The sequence below is a fragment of the Aythya marila genome (assembly GCF_965140915.1).
Source record: "Aythya marila genome assembly, contig: HAP1_HAP1_SCAFFOLD_158, whole genome shotgun sequence".
Taxonomy (NCBI): domain Eukaryota; kingdom Metazoa; phylum Chordata; class Aves; order Anseriformes; family Anatidae; genus Aythya; species Aythya marila.
In genome coordinates, this window is record NW_028136675.1 from 562,142 (window position 1) to 578,120 (window position 15,979).

General features: G+C 48.3%; 2 protein-coding genes across 2 annotated transcripts in view; both read right to left on the bottom strand.

Annotated features, from left to right (window-relative positions):
• The window catches only part of LOC309891560 (antigen WC1.1-like), a gene marked incomplete at both ends in the record, with an annotated part of 315,844 nt that overhangs the window by 179,727 nt on the left and 120,138 nt on the right, over nt 1-15,979 (bottom strand). The window lies entirely within an intron of this gene.
• On the bottom strand, nt 11,235-12,182 carry LOC309891541 (olfactory receptor 6E1-like; the record flags this gene model as incomplete). Its single annotated transcript, XM_082785901.1, has 1 exon — nt 11,235-12,182. The coding sequence occupies one exon, from the start codon at nt 12,180-12,182 to the stop codon at nt 11,235-11,237; it is 948 nt and encodes a 315-aa protein (XP_082642027.1).

Here is a 15,979-nt window from a genome sequence, read left to right on the forward strand (position 1 = left end):
TGTGGCCAGTCAACTGACCAGACAAAAGGAACCTCTCCATGATCTTCCAAGCAATATAGCCTTCCTGCAGGCCTTTCAGCTCCTCAGATAGACACAACCAAGCCACATACCTGCTCCCAGTCCCTTGCCCAGCCATGTTCCTGCTGATGGCCTATCAGCTCCAGAGGCAAAAGTGACCTCAGAGTCACCTCCACAGCCAGACACTTCGCTTTCATTATTAAAGTCCAGAAATGAGGGATTTGAGGATTAGGTGTTCAGGTGAAGGTCTAGGGATTACACCTTGCCTTCCAGGTTAGGGATTGGGCAGAGACTTAGGGGGAGGCTTTGGTGTTCTGCTTTGTCAACCCATTCAGTGTTTAGGTTATAGGCTGGATTTTTGGTTATGGTTTTATTTCTGCCTGGGTGAGGGCTAGGGTTAAGGCAATTTAATGCTAGGAATTAAGGGCTGTGGATTATGGTGAGCAATGGGGTAAAAAACGGTAAGTGGTAATGTCTAAGTGGTTATGGTCTTTGTCTTCAGGGTAAGGTTCGAGGTTGGTGATTACTACAGAGGATTCATTTTAGAATGAGAGATAGTGCTTAAGGCTAGGCCTAGGGTTTACAGTTACTTGTTAGAAATATTGTCAGGATCTAACATGAACTTATTCCCACTAAGTGTTGCAGCAGCAGTAGCCTTACCCGAACCCCTCTCTCTTCTTCAGAATCTTTCCTTTCTCTTAGCCAAGTCCCTGTTACCTCCCCCAAATCTCTCACCTTTATTCTCCCAGCATTTCCCTGGCCTCCCCAAAGGACTCACCCTATTGGGGGCAGCTTTCTGAAGGCCTTTATGACCTCAGAGGCTCTGCCTCCCTGCTGTTGGCCAGCCAGGTGTTGGGACAGAAGTGACCTCACAGCCAGCATCCACAGGGCTACAAGAAGCTGTTGTGCTCAGGAGGTCTCTTTCCAGCACACCCAGGAGCAGTGGGTGCAGGGGATGTCCTGCACAATCCCTCGGGTACTCTGCCTGCCAACCAGCTCATGCTTCAGAAGGCCTCCCACACATCCAGACTTATGTTTCCACATGCAGTCTTTAGATGACAGGGGCCCAGCCCAGCCCCTGCTCTGGTGGTCCTCCCTGACACTTGCAGGAGGCCAACCCAGCTCAGCCTCCCCAGCTCTCCACACCTCCCTGTCCTCTCCCCAGTCCAGTAAATTCTTTTCTAAAAAGTTAGTAATAGTTTTTAATAATTTTTTAATAATATTTCTTCTCTAAAAAGTTAGAATACAATAACTTGTATTCTCCTAACTCCCTCTCTCATTTCAGTTTGTTTCAAAGTTGATTCCCCTGGAGGCCCAGGGACTTGTCAAGAGCTCCCTGTGCTGATGAGCTGGGATCCTGGGCTCCTGGGCCCAAGAGGAGCTCCTGGCAAGCGGGCAGCACTGCAGAGAGACAGCTCTGCCCAGGAGCAGCTCCTCTGCACAGTGCAGCAGGGCTGGGGGCACTGCCTGCAGGGGACAAGGGCTCCTGAGAGAAGGGAAGGAGATGTTAAAGGCAGTGTGGAGGGGGGATGCTGAGAGCTGACTGCAGAAGAAATCTTCACAGTCCTGAACAGGGTAAGTCTGTGGCTGCAGGGCAACACAACTGCTGTTCCTGTTGCCATCTCCAGATTTGCTGGCAAATCCTGCAGCCTATGGGATCTTTCATGAGGACTCTCAGAGCTTCTTTGGATAAGAGGAGAAGAACAAGGTCCAGAGCAGGGTTTACCTGTGAAAACTGTCAGAAGGAGAGGACTTGAGAGTTTATTCTTTCAGGGCTGGCTGTTGGGTGTGCAGGCAGAGGTGCCAAGGGCTGTGGTGCAGAGCAGGGTCCCTGCTGTGCCCCAGGGCCTGTGTGCCAGGGCAGGGCCTCTGCTGCCTGGGAGGCTCAGCACTCAGCCTGCCTGGGGAGCTGCCCAGAGAGATGCAGGTAGAAGCTGCAGGTGGAAGGAGCCTCCTGGCAGGACAGGGTAGGGCAGGCTCCTGCTGGTGTTCAGATGCTTCTGCCTTGGACAGGCTTCTCAAAGCTCCACAGCACCCCCACTACATCTTTGGGGATATTCTTGACAGTGAAAACCAAGGCAGGGACTACCTGAAGGGAAGACTCTCTGGAGTCTGTGCTTTAAATTTCCTTCCCTGAAGGGCAGTCAGGGGGATCATAATGAAGTTGTCAGGTGTGTATTAGTAAAACAAGCTCCAAGATCATTACACTGAAAGAGATCTGTAGGTTTATGAGGAACTCCATAACTCAGCAGGACTCTCCTCCTGTCCAGATGCTGCTCTATGAGTCAGGCTCCAGAGCACTCCTAGGGTATTTTGTAGGAGACTCTTCAGGAGGAAGATCAGAGCAAGGAATTCTTGAAGGGAAGGTGTTTGCATTTCGACTTCTCTCCTCTTGCTTTCCTGGGTGGCAGTGGGAGATGGGAATGTATTTCTACGTTTTGATGAAGACCCTGAGAGCCCAGTTCTTCTTAGCTCTTGATAGGTACGTGCTACTCCTTAGCCACTGAACACATGGAGATATTCCTGAAAGTTATACAGGGACAGGCGGTGTCTGTAAGACAGAGTTGAGCACACAGCGGGTGGAATGGGGTCTGTGAGCAATGGCAGGGAGGAGATGTGGGGACAGGGAAGCAGCTGCCAGCAGGGACAGCTCCAGGCATCAGAGACCTTGGCAGGGATGGAGAGGGAGCTGCTGCCTGAAACACCAAGGGAGGGGGGGATTCAGGCACTCTCTGCCAGGCCTGCAGTGCAGGCACCTTCTCTGCAGCAACCCCCTGCTCTCCTCTGCCACCCAGCACAGCCTCTGCCCTCAGGGGCTTTAGGGCATGAGCCACCTCCTCCTCAGCTGGACCTCCCAGAGAGGAGAGGAGCCGGTGTCCTGCAGTGTGATGCACAAGAATGAGACTAAGAGTACCTGCTGTGCAGTGCCACTTCCAAAGGTGGCATGCAAGCTTTTTAAGCTGAAGGCTTCCCTGCATACCCATCTGCCTTTCTGTCTGTCTGCAGGTCGGAGCATTGTGATATTCTTTCTTATTTCTCCACCTGTGTGTGGGTCTCCTACTCTCTTGTCTGGGGTGCAGGTGTGTGTAAGCTTCTGTTCTGACATGAAATGCTGGGCCCTGCCCTGAGGGCATCTTTTTGGGAACAAGGTGCCCAAGTTTCATTTTAAACCGTCAGACACGCCTGTCATCCACTTGGGAGGGTTGGAGATAAGCTGACTCATTCCTCATTCAGATCAGGGAAGGGTAATTTCTGTGGGAGGTGTGAATCTTGCTCAGAAAAGTCTCTCTAACTTGTCTCTGCTTTTTTCCTCCATGGATAGCCAGTCCTGTCCTGAGGCTGCAAATGTCCAACAGCACCTTCCCCATTGAGTTCCTCCTCCTGCCATTTGCAGACACACACGAGCTGCAGCTCCTGCACTTCGCGCTCTTCTTGGGCATCTACCTGGCTGCCCTCCTGGGCAACAGCCTCATCCTCACTGCTGTAACCTGCGACCACCGCCTCCTCACCCCCATGTACTTTTTCCTCCTCAACCTCTCTCTCCTTGACCTGGGCACTATTACCACCACTGTTCCCAAAGCCATGGCCAATTCCCTCTGGGATACCACAACCATTTCCTATGCAAGTTGTGCTACCCAGGTCTTTTTCTTTATTCTCTTTGTCTCAGCAGAGTTTTATCTTCTCACCATCATGGCCTATGACCGCTATGTTGCCATCTGCAAACCCCTGCACTATGGTACAATAATGTCCAACAGAACTTGTATCAACATGACAGCAGTTCTCTGGGGCAGTACTTTTCTCTATGCTGTGCTGCACACTGCCAGTACATTTTCCCTTCCCCTTTGCCAAGGCAATGCCCTAGACCAGTTCTTCTGTGAACTTCCCCAGATCCTCAAACTCTCCTGCTCAGATGCGTACCTCAGAGAAGCTGGGCTTCTTGTGGTTAGTGCCTGTTTATTATCTGGGTGTTTTGTTTTCCTTGTGCTGTCTTATGTGCAGATCTTCAAGGCTGTGCTGAGGATCCCCTTGCAGCAGGGCAGGCACAAAGCCTTTTCCACATGCCTCCCTCAGCTGGCTGTGGTCTCCCTGTTCATCAGCACTGGCATATTTGCCTACCTGAAGCCCCCCTCCATCTCTTCTCCATTCCTCAACCTTTTGCTGGCCGTTCTGTACTCTGTGGTGCCCCCAGCTCTGAACCCCCTCATCTACAGCATGCAAAACAAGGAGCTCAAGTGTGCAGTTAGGAGACAGATTTGGGGAATGTTTTCCAGTACTTATAAAGATCCCTTCACTGTCCAATAATGAATACAAGTAAATCTCCTTCCAAGCTTGTGTTGTCTTTGTACTCATTATTATTATTATTAATTACTTTTTTTTTTTTTTTTTTTTTTTTGGGGGGGGGGGTGGGTCATTATTACTGCTTCTGTTCCTTGCATTTGTACATAAATATTTGGATTCCCCCTACTGCTGTGAACGAACAAACTTGTTCTGTCCCATTAGTAGGCTGTATAGATGTGCACCTAACACTGTGAGTCAGTGAAGACTCTCTCATGACATCTCAGTAATAAAACGGAATTACCCCATGCAATGCCTGAAGGCTGGGACTTCCTTCTCCCAAAAAATGTGTCAAGAATAGGCCCAAAAAATTGCTCCCCACAAGGATCTGTTCCTGCTTCAGTTCAGGAGGGAATAGCTCATTTTTGCATTGTGACCTGTCAGAGACCAAGGACTAGATTTAACACTCACCCATGGGTGTCTGCTGACAGCAGAGGCAGCGAATGGTCACTGCATTACATAGCCAGGGCCATTCCCACATGTGATTCATAGGTGATGTCCTTCAGGAGGGGAATCTGGAGCTGCATGCAGAGCCCAGGGTACCTCCAGGGACACTGGAGCCTGGTGTGGGCAGTGACTGCAGCCCCTCTGAAAGTGAGAGATCTCCCACTGTGAGCTCAGCCACAGTGAAAGAACTAAAGCCAGGTATTTCAGGGACCCTGTGACTCCGCAATCTCAGGGAAGAGAGTGGGCATCCAGCAGGCAGAGGGAAGGGAAGCTGTGGAGTGATTCATTTCTCCCTTCGTGAAGTACCTCTGTCTGATACAGAACCACAGCCTGGTTGTTCTGCGCAGCAGTAGCAGCAGCTTGGGGACCACATGTGGGGAGTGTGAGGACGGCCATTCCCCACTACCCAAGGGGAGCTAATCTTTGAAATTTGACCAGCTCCATCTTCCTGCTGGCATCAGCGTCTGTAATGGTGGAACAGCTACTGTGGATCAGCACTGGGTCATGGGCTCAGACATTTCAATACCCAGCTGCAGAAAGCACTGACTAACCTGATCTACCGTAAAGCTATAACTGCTCAGAGAAGATTATGGTAGTGAACACCTCCAGAGGTCCCTTCTGACTCAGGGAAGAAAGGGCTAGACTGTGGAGTTAGAGTGCATGACAATGCTGTGTTTTGAGGCCTCGCCGCTGTTTGTAATCCCTGCTCCTCAAGGTTACACAGTGAGTGGTGTCATTCTCAAAATGAGTCTCTGCCCTTGGGAACCTGGAGTACAGCTGGTGCAATGATACTACAGAAAAGTTCTCAGAGACATTGCAAGACATTCCAGAATGACTGAATCACAAATTGGTTGGAGCTGGAAAAAGTCTTTCCCCATATTACTTGTTCCCTTTAAGTACTGGAAGGCAAGAAGGTTCCCCCCAGAGTCTGCTCTTCTCTAGGCTCAACAAACCCAACTGGCTCAGCCTGCCTTCACAGGAGAGGTGTTCCACTCCACTGATTATTGCTGTGGCTCTGCTATGGTCCCACTCTCTAAGTCCTATGTCCAAAATCTTATGTGTCTCTTGTGCTGGGGCCCCGGAGCTGGTTGCAGAACTCCAGGTGGGGTCTCAAAAGAGCAGAGTAGAGAGGGAGAATCACCTCCCTCAACCTGCTGGTCACTCTGCTTTAGATGCAGCCCAGGATACTGTAGGCTTTTGGGGTTGCAAGTGGACATTCCTGACTCATGTTGAGCTTCTCTTCAACCAGCACCCTTAGGTCCTTCTCATCAGGGCTACTCCTCATCAGGACAGTGGCTTTCTCAAAGCCATGGTGCACACTGCCAGTACATTGTCCATTCCCCTTTGCCAAGGCAATGCCCTGGACCAGTTCTTCTGTGAAATTCCCCAGATCCTCAAGCTCTCCTGCTCAGATGTCTACCTCAAGGAAGTTGGGCTTGTTCTGATTAGTCTCTCTTTAGCTTCAGGGTGTTTTATTTTTATTCTTTTCTCCCATGTGCAGATCATCAGATCAGTGCTGAGGATACCATCCAAGCAAGGACAGCACAAAGCTTTTTCCACTTGCTTCCCTCACCTGGCTGTGGTCTCCGTCTTTTCCAGAACTGCCATATTTGCCCACCTGAACCCCCCTTTCATCTCCTCCCCATCCCTGAACCTGGTGGTGACAGTGCTGTACTCAGTGGTGCCTCCAGCAGTGAACCCTGTCATCTACAGCATGAGGAACCAGGAGCTCAAGGATGCACTGAAGAAGCTGAGTCAATCAGTAGTCCTTCAGCAGCAATAAGCTGCACATGTCTCTTCACAAGGGATTTCCAATTTGTCTCAAGAAACTGATGGTCTTTTTGCTTTTTTCCGTGATAATCTTATTTGTCTGCCTTCACTCCACTTCTGCAGAGTGGCCTAAACCCACTCTTTTTGACCCAGAGACCCTTGTACCTGTGTCTAGTGTTATGGTACAGCTCTCTTCCCCTGTCACATCTCTTTAATAAAAGGGTATTTCCTCAGTGCTGGTGCTTGGACGTTGGGTTCTTCTTCCAATGTTGTGGTCAGGAACAGGATGAAGAAATTGTTTTATTATCAAGTGGAGGTCATTGCTCTATGAAATTGCTGTCAATGGCTCTATGTCCAGGTGGAGGCTGGTGAGGAGTAGTGTCCCTCAGGGCCTGTCTTTGGACCAGCACTGTTTCATATTATTATCAGTGACGTAGACAAGAGAGTGGGATCAAGTGCACCCTCAGCAACTTTGCCAATGACACCAAGCTGAGTGGAGCTGTTGATACAACAAAAGGAAGGGATGATATCTGTTTGGACCTGAGCAAGTTTGAGAAGTGGGCCCATATGAATCTAAAGAGGTTCAACAAGTCCAAGTGCAAGGCGCTGCACCTGGGCCAGGACAATCCCAGACATGAGGACAGACTGGGAGAAGAACTCATTGAGAGCAGCCCTGTTGAGAAGGACTTGTGGGTTCTGGTGGAAAAAATGATTGACATTAGCCAGCAGTGCATACTTGCAGCCCAGAAGCCAACTGCACCCCAGGCTCCATCAACAGAGGAGTGTCCAGCAGGATGAGGGAGGCGATTGTGCCCCTCTGCTCTTCCCTTGTGAGGCCTCATTTGGAGTGCAGGGTCCTCAACACAAGAAGGAAGTTGATCTGTTAGAGTGGGTCCAGAGGAGGTCCACATAGCTGATCAGAGGGCTGGAGCACATCTCCAGTGAAGAAAGGCTGAGAGAGCTGGGGCTGTTCAGCCTGGAGAAGAGAAGGCTCTGGGGTGACTTCACTACAGCTTTCCAATGCTTAAAGGGGCTTATAAAAAAAGATGGAGAACAACTTTTTCCTCAGGCCATTATTGACAGGACAAGAGAGAATGGCTTTAAACCAGGCCCCTCACTCTGCAGAGCATCACCACCAGCTTTGGGCACTGCAGGGACCACAGGAAGGGGACAGGAGTAACATGGACAGGAGTAACATGGAGGACAAGGGTCCTGTCCTGCCAGAGGAAAACTCAGATATTGTCTGCGTTGTGTGACCATGCTGGGTGAGGACTCACAGCAGGGCATTTGTGGTGCAGAGACAGAGCTCGTGGACAGGAGTAACATGCAAGTGCAGGAGGCAGGTGGTCACTCTGGGCCATTGGTGGAATGATTAGCAAGGGAAGGTGGCCCGTGACAATTGTCATCCCCAGCCTCTAGCAATGGCTGTTCCTAGTGCTGGCTGCTCACTCTGATTTATGGCTGGAGTTTGCTGCCAGGCCACCCCCATCCTCACCTTCAGCTCCCTGCCTGTGTGGGGGAATGGCCAACCCTGTCCAACCTCTTCCCTGGACCGGAAACCTTCAGACCCCAGAGCAGGGATGTCTGTGAAACCTCCCGTGGGACATGGTCAGGGCAAAGCAGGCATCAGGTGCAGGGGGGAAGGGGAGAGCTATAGAGAAAGGGAAGCAAGGGCTGCAGTGGGGATCGTGCTTGGGGACCATTACCCACCCTGACCACACCCTTCCCTGTGCTGTGCCTGAACAGTGGGGCCCTGGGACCATGTGTGGGACAAAAGGACAGGCCAGAGCAGGGATAGAGCCCAAGTTAGGGAGAAGTGTCTATCTGTCAGAGGGTATGAAGGCCCCTCAGAGTGACCTGGACAGGATGAATCAAAGGGCAGAGGCCAATGGGATGAGGTTCAACTTGGCTAAGTGCATCCTCATGCAATGCTACAGGCTTGTGGCAGAGCGTCTGGAAAGCTGTGCAGAGGAAAAAGATCTGGGGGTGTTTGTTGATGCTCACTTGACCATGAGCCAGCAGTCTGCCCAGGTGGCCAAGAAGACCAATGGTATCCTGTCTTGTGTCAGGAATAGTGCAGCCAGCAGGACCAGGGAGGTGATCATCCCCCTGTACTCTGCTCTGCTGAGGCTGCACCTTGAGTACTGTGTTCAGTTTTGGGCCCCTCACTACAAGAAGGACATTGAGGCCCTGCAACATATCCAGAGAAGGGCTACAAAGCTGGTGAAGGGTCTGGAACACAATTCTAATGAGGAGCAGCTGAGGGAACTGGGGTTGTTTAGTCTGCAGAAGAGGAGGCTCAGGGGAGACCTTATTGCTCTCTCTAGCTACCAAAAGGAAGTTGTGGGGAGCTGGGGGTCAGCCTCTTCTTGCAGATAACTACTGATAGGATTAGAGGGAATGGCCTCAGGTTGCTCCAGGGAGGTTTAGTTTGGAAATTAGAAGACATTACTTCTCAGAAAGAATAGTCAGGCATTGGAATGGGTTGCCTAGGGAAGCAGTAGTGTCGCCGTCCTTGGGGGTTTTTAAGGAGAGCTAGGACCTGGTGCTTAGGGACATGATTTAGTGGGTGACATTGGGAGTAGGGGCATGGTTGGACCAGATGACCTTGGAGGTCTCTCCTCCAATGATTCTATGATTCTATTTTGCCCAGTTGCTGTATGAGCTTCAGGGAGTTAGAAACTTGCCCCATCTCCCAGAACTCTCATGAACTCCTTTACAGTATTTATCTTTCTATGGTCTGTTTTTCTAGAACTTTTCTTGTGCAGATAGCCCTAATGAAAAGTAGATCCCCTTAGATGCAGCATGGTCATGGCAGGCACTTCTTCTGCACTATGGGCCTGTGTCTTGGTTGTGGAGAAACTTTCCCAAGAGGTCCACCAACTCAAAGAGCATATACCTTCCCTCTACGTGTATGAACCAGTACCTCAACTATTAGGAGTAAACATGCCTCTGCTCAAGAAAGGGGATATGGTGGGTCCACACAACATACCACTCTGTAGTTTTACCCACAATTGCTGCTCCAATTTCCATGAATACTCTGACAAGGACTAGAGGTGCTCTGCCTCCAATCGGGTGGAGGGACAACTGAGGTTATTGGACAGTGTGGGTTCGATGGCCTGAAACATCAGATCCACAGAAGTATGAGGCTCAAGTGGAAACCAGTGCAAGGTGTACTGCAATGTCATCCAGCTACAAATGGGCAGAACCCATTTTTATCTCTGGAGTGACAGGCGAATCCTGACAGTTAACTGTTTTGGAGGCTGAAGTGCAGCCTCCTTAAGACAGTGAGATTAAACAGCTCTTTGCCTTGCCCGGTCTCTTGGAGGACCCTTCTGTTGTGGGGTTGCTGAGGGTCAAAGAGCAGCAGATGCTGATCACTACCCCAGTGGTGCACAGGGAGCAATATTGCACTAACTGAGACTCCCTGATTCACATTCATGAGCTGATTTATTGACTGGAGAGACAAGAAGTGATCAGTAAGACTTGCTCACCCTTTAATGGTCCCATATTGTCAGTGTGAATAGTTGACGAAAAGTGGAGAGTAACAATGGACTATCATGGCCTGAATGAAATCATGCCACTACTGAGTGCTGCAGCGTTAGATGTGGTAGAACTCCAATATGAACTAGAATCAAAGCCAGACAAGAGGCATGCCACGACTGATATCACTAATGTGTTTTTGTCAATCCCTTTAGCAGCAGAGTGCAGTCCACAATGACATAGGACACAGGTGAATGCAGGCAGGCACACTCAGCATTCACACAGCCACAAACATCAGCAGCATTATCCTGATTGCCGCTCTGGCTGAGCAAGATGGAGGTCCATTATTGGGAAATGCAAAGTGCTTGTGTGCGCAAATGCATGTTCATGTGCGTGTGTGCAAGGCAGATCCCTCCAGCAGCTGGGATCAGATACTCAGCTTGCCCAGGACAAGTTCCTGGCTCCCAGTCTGCCCAGCTGAAGACACTTGGACATATGAGCCCCCGTGGGTGCAGCCCCACTGTAGCTGCTGGCACACACCACCCCAATCTCATACAAACTCACAAAGAAACAGGCACACACACATTAAGTCCACACACTCCCATCTCTCCTGTTGCTGACTACAATGACACATGGGCCCTCTGATGCCCTGGTTCTAGTCCAGCTGCTGCACTTACCCCTATGTACAACCATCAGATGACCTACAGCCCTTGGCAGCAATCCCATTAGTCCAAATGGTGATGTGGAGAGCTGCTGCCAGTGATGCATCTGGATGGGTTTCTGCCTGGACAGTGGGGTGACAGCCCTCCCAAGGCAGTCCTGGAAGGAGCTGGGACAAGATCTTGGTTCCACAGGAGCCAGTAACTTGGATTCCCACCTGCCATTGTGCTTTGTGCTCCTCTGGGTTCATGGAGATGGGCTTTTGTTGAGCTGAGGACTCTCCTGTGATGGGCCTGGAAGCAGTCAGAGCAGGGCATGAACTGAATTGTTCATCCTGACATCATTTCCTTGGGCCTTTATTTTGTTTGCAGATGTGCTTCTTATCACACAGACTAACACAATCCAGCAAGAACATAATCCTCTGGAGGCATCTGCATGTGGAGGTCATATATGTATGATTGTGGTATTACATAAGATATGACAGCAGAGAACTCAAATTGCTCTTCAGAAATGTATCACGGTTAGGCGAAAAGCTGTGCTGTTGCACGGGCCATGGCTTCCTTCAGGGCCAGCATCACGGCCTTGTTTCTAAGACTGTAGATGAATGGGTTTAAGAATGGGTACAGGACAGTGTTCAGCAAAGCTACAATGCTGTTGGTCTCCAAAGAAACATGTCCTGACGAGGGTGCGTAGAGAGCAATGCAGCTGCCATAGACAATGGCCAAGGTGGTGAGGTGGGAAGAGCACATAGCAAAAGCTTTTCTCCTTGCAGAGGCTGCTGGCATTTGTAGGATACAGAAGAAGATACTTGTGTAAGATGCCAGAGTTAGAAACAAGGAAGACAGCACAATAAACAATAAGAAAACCACATCTGTTTTCCAAAGCAGGGTGACATCAGAGCAGGACAGTTGGAATAAGGGGGTGTTGTCACAAAAAAAATGCTGGATCTTGTTCGAACTACAGAAAGTGAGCTTGGAGAGCAACACCAGGCGGTAAATCAAGAATGTGAAGCCCATGACCCAAACAGAAGCAACCAGCTGGATGCAGAGCTGATGCTTCATGATGGCAGCATAGCGCAAAGGCTGACAGAGGGCAACATAACGGTCAAAGGACATGACAACAAGGAGAACAAACTCCACAGCACCCAGGGCAAAATAGAAGGAGGACTGGGCAAAGCATCTGCCTACTGAGATTGTTCTCCTGCCAGAGCTCAGAATCACCAACAGTTTGGTGCTTGTGGAGGACGTAAACCAGATTTCCAGGAACGCCAGATTGCCAATGAAAAAGTACATGGGGGTTTGCAGGCGGTTATCCACACACACCAGGAAAATGATGGCTGCATTCCCCATCACCGTTGTCAGGTACATGAGTAGAAGGACCAGGCAGAGAAATAGCCGTAGCTTTTGATCAAGACCTGAGAAGCCCGTAAGGATTAATTCAGTAACGACAGTTCCATTGCCTGTTCCCATACCCAATTTCCATTCATCCTGTTGACGTAGGAACATGGCAAAAACAAGTCCAATAATTTCATGGCCTGGACAGAAGGCTATATCCTTCCTTCTCTCTTGCCTTGCTTGCAGACTTCCTATACAACACACACACAGATTCTTTTGCACATTCCTCACACCCTGACTATTCTGTTTCACATATCATGCAGAATCCTCAGAGAATTTCTTGTCTTCTTTCCACCTTTGTCCATCAGCTACAAATGATTCTCGCTACAAAAACACAGGGCTAAGAACGGATTGTTACTCTGTTATACTCTATTCCTGTGAAATTCCACTCAGAAGAATTGCAAGCATCCATCATACCAGTGTTTCCAAAGGGAATTTCATGTCCTGCATAAATGCTTTCTATTATGTATAAGCTAAATCATCAGTTCAAACATGTACATTGGAATTTATTATCTCTCCTCTTCAGTATCCACCCTTTTTGGACTAGCAACCACTGGGGATCCCTTGCTTGATTTCAAATTAAGCAAATTTCAAGTACCTCTTTTGTAATGTCCTGTTTTCTTCTACATTATCTTCCTTTGTTTCTTTAGGAAAGATGGAATACAAGTAGCAAGTGTAGCTTGCTTTTTTCAGTACTCTAAATTAAAGTCAAAATTCATTATGGTCCCACCAGGTCAGTGGAAACAGATCTGTCACAGAGACGCATCTGACCTCATTCTGTGTGGAAATGCAGTTGTTTCCAAACATTTGCTCTTCTCTCATACAATCAAAAGGCCTCACCTAACTGCCTTACTTTTGTGAGAGGTGGAAAAAAATTTGTCATCTTTGAAAGCTTAAGGACAGTCCTTGATGTAGAAAGAGGAAGCGCCTAGAAAAAACAAAGTGCCAAGTATTACCATACAGGTGTATATTTCAGTTGTCTAAAAGTTATATCATTCAGGTTGAGCAATTTAACTTACTCCTATCCTGTCAATGCTGAGAGAGAGAAGAGCATCTGAAAGAGATTCCTCACCTTTATTTGTCATGACAGTTCTAGGCTGGGACGACCCAGACACAAGCACTTTCTCTTGTCTCCATTGACTGTTGGGGGAGCCTCGGGAGAACAAGTTCTCACAGGCACCAGGAGTGAAGTAGGTGAAACTCATTACTGAAGTCTCAGGTGTCTGATGATTTTGGTAAATTATTCTCTTCTGTAAATCAAACTACTCTTCTAACAGAAAATAAATAAATAAATAAATAAATAAATAAAGAGAGAGAGAGAGAGAGAGAGAGAAACTTGTTTAATAAAACAGGCATTTTCTCCTTCACCTTTCCCTATGATTTTAGACAGAAAGGATCAGAGAAATGACTGCAAAAAGAGACTGCCTCAAAATGCAGGGGTGGAGGAGCAGAAGACAGGTTGGAGGCAGAAAATTAGTTTCTCAGTGGGCTGTATTGTCCCCTCAGGACCTGTCCCAGGGCAGAATGGGTGCACTTAGACAGGAAAATGGGAAGCTCAGAAGTGGGGAGTACAACCATGTTTGCATGGACATTTCAGCCTGGTGTTTGGGCTGCTCTTAGACCCCAAACAACCTGCCTTGCTCTTTGCCTCTAGACTGGCAAAGAGGAATCTGTGCACTGGCTTCATCTGGAAAACTTGTTCAGATTAATCCATTGGCTGTAATTGTTTTAGCTGAAGATTGGCCCAGTCACCAACAGCAATATGTTGTGGTTTAGAACTGACAGGCAGCTAAGCACTGAGGGGATCTGGTCAAGGACCATTTCCCCTGCAACGAGGGTAAAACAGCATGGGAGGCAGTGATGGGAAACAAGTCTGGTCAGTCACATTAATCATAAGATCACAAAAACATAGAAAGATTTGGTTTCAAAGCTACCTAAAACAACGTCTAGTTCCAACTGCCCTGCCATAGGCAGGGGTACCTTGCACCAGACCAGGTTGCTCAAACCCCATTAAACCTGGTCTTGATGACTTCCAGGAATGGGGCACGCACAGATTCTCTGGTCAACCAGTTATAGTACCTCACTGCCCTCAGAGAAATCAATTTCTTCTGAATATCCAGTCTAAAACTACCCTCTTTTAGTTTAAAAGCTACCTCTGTCTTGAATGGAAATGCAGGACAGGAAGACCCACTGGACACAGTTGTTTGTGCTGCTGCTGCTAAAGACAAGAGATATGTATCCCAGTCTGTCTCAGGAGCCTCACACTAGTGCACAGGCTTCACGTCCAAGCCTGGTACATGAACTCCTCATTCTGGTGGAGATGGTCAAGGAAGAGGAACACTCTTTTGTAAGCACCCAGCAAAGAAGTGCACAGCATCTGTCCCAGTCCATGTATTTTCTACCTCCTGCAGCTACTGAAATGGGGGACAGTCACCTTTAAGGCCTATGTCATGCTTTTCTGATCCATGCAGAATTTTCAGATAACCAAAGGTATCAGAAATGACCCCAGAAACCAATGTTTGGGTTATCCCATCTATTTTTATTCGTAGGCTCTCATCTGCATGGTATCTCTCCTCCAGCTGGACCCCTCTCTTCACATCTAATTCCTTTGCCCCCAGTGGGCTGCATCATCTCAGTACGTTGGCAACTTGGTTGTCCATGCTGCGCCTGGGCTATTGCTCATGGTGGGGGTTAAGAGAATTTCCTTTCCTCTTCTAGTCTCACAACTGGCTTTCTCATCTGGAAGAAATCTTATCTGATGAGCTACAGACTTCAGAGAAATGTTGTCTCTGTGAAACTCCAGAGAAATATCCTCATCAATTAAAGTGTTCATCGAGCAAGGATCTGTGTGGATTGTGTTTGCTGAAAGTTGAGAAGCAGACAGTCCTGGAATTGTGATCTCTGGTGGGCTAAAGCAGCCCTGTGTTTCAGTTCTCCTCTGTGCTGAGGAAGGATGCTGCCAGCTGACACTGAGCAAACCAGAACCTTTGTAAGGAAGTTTCTGAGACATGGGGTAAAGAAAGGAGTAAAAGTTTTAATTATTCACCCCTGAGTTTTGATTGAAGGCACTTGATTTGATTAAGGTACTCATTAAAGGTGCTGTTTATATTTATTTTTTGTGTGTGTGAGAGGTTATTGTTTGATATGTTACAAGAAAGATGCATGATATTGTTCAATATACAAGAAAAACTTGGTAATATATGGTAATATATATATGGTAATGTTATATATGGAGTGGTAATTCGTGTCGTGAAAATGGTTGATATTAATAAAGAAGGGCGAGATTTAGGAATGTGGCCATGGGGGTTGGAAAACCCCGTGATTGAGATAACATTAGACTCTTAACGACGAGGCCATCAGGAATATAAAAGAGTTTAGAGGGAACAAAGGAGGGTGATTCAGGAGACTCCATGCAGTCTCCTGTTTCTTGTTCCCCAGCTGGTTTCTTGTTCTCCAGCCATTAAGTCATGGATGTTTCTGGGTGTTTGCTGTTGCTACATTCAAAGTTGTTTGACCAATGAAAAGTTGTTTTGAAAAGAACTGCTGTGGAGAGAAGGGTATAAGAGGGGAGCCTGCCCTCAACATAAAAAAGAAGGCAGCACGATGAAGTTACATCAATAAAGAAGCAGGAAAAAGAAGTGAAGAGGAACAGGCTGGCAGAACGGAGACCAGGACGGGAACAGGCACATGAAGGTAGGTTCGGCCAGACTCAGCAAACCGCTCAGAGAAGCTCGTCGCTGGAAATAGGCACACTGGAGCTGGAGAGAAGCTCGAGCTGAGAGAAGTGGACCTGTGCACACAACTGCCTCTCGCTGGTAAGCAGTTGTGCATTATGGGGAATCATACGTCCTTAGGAACAAAGACTGTCCTGG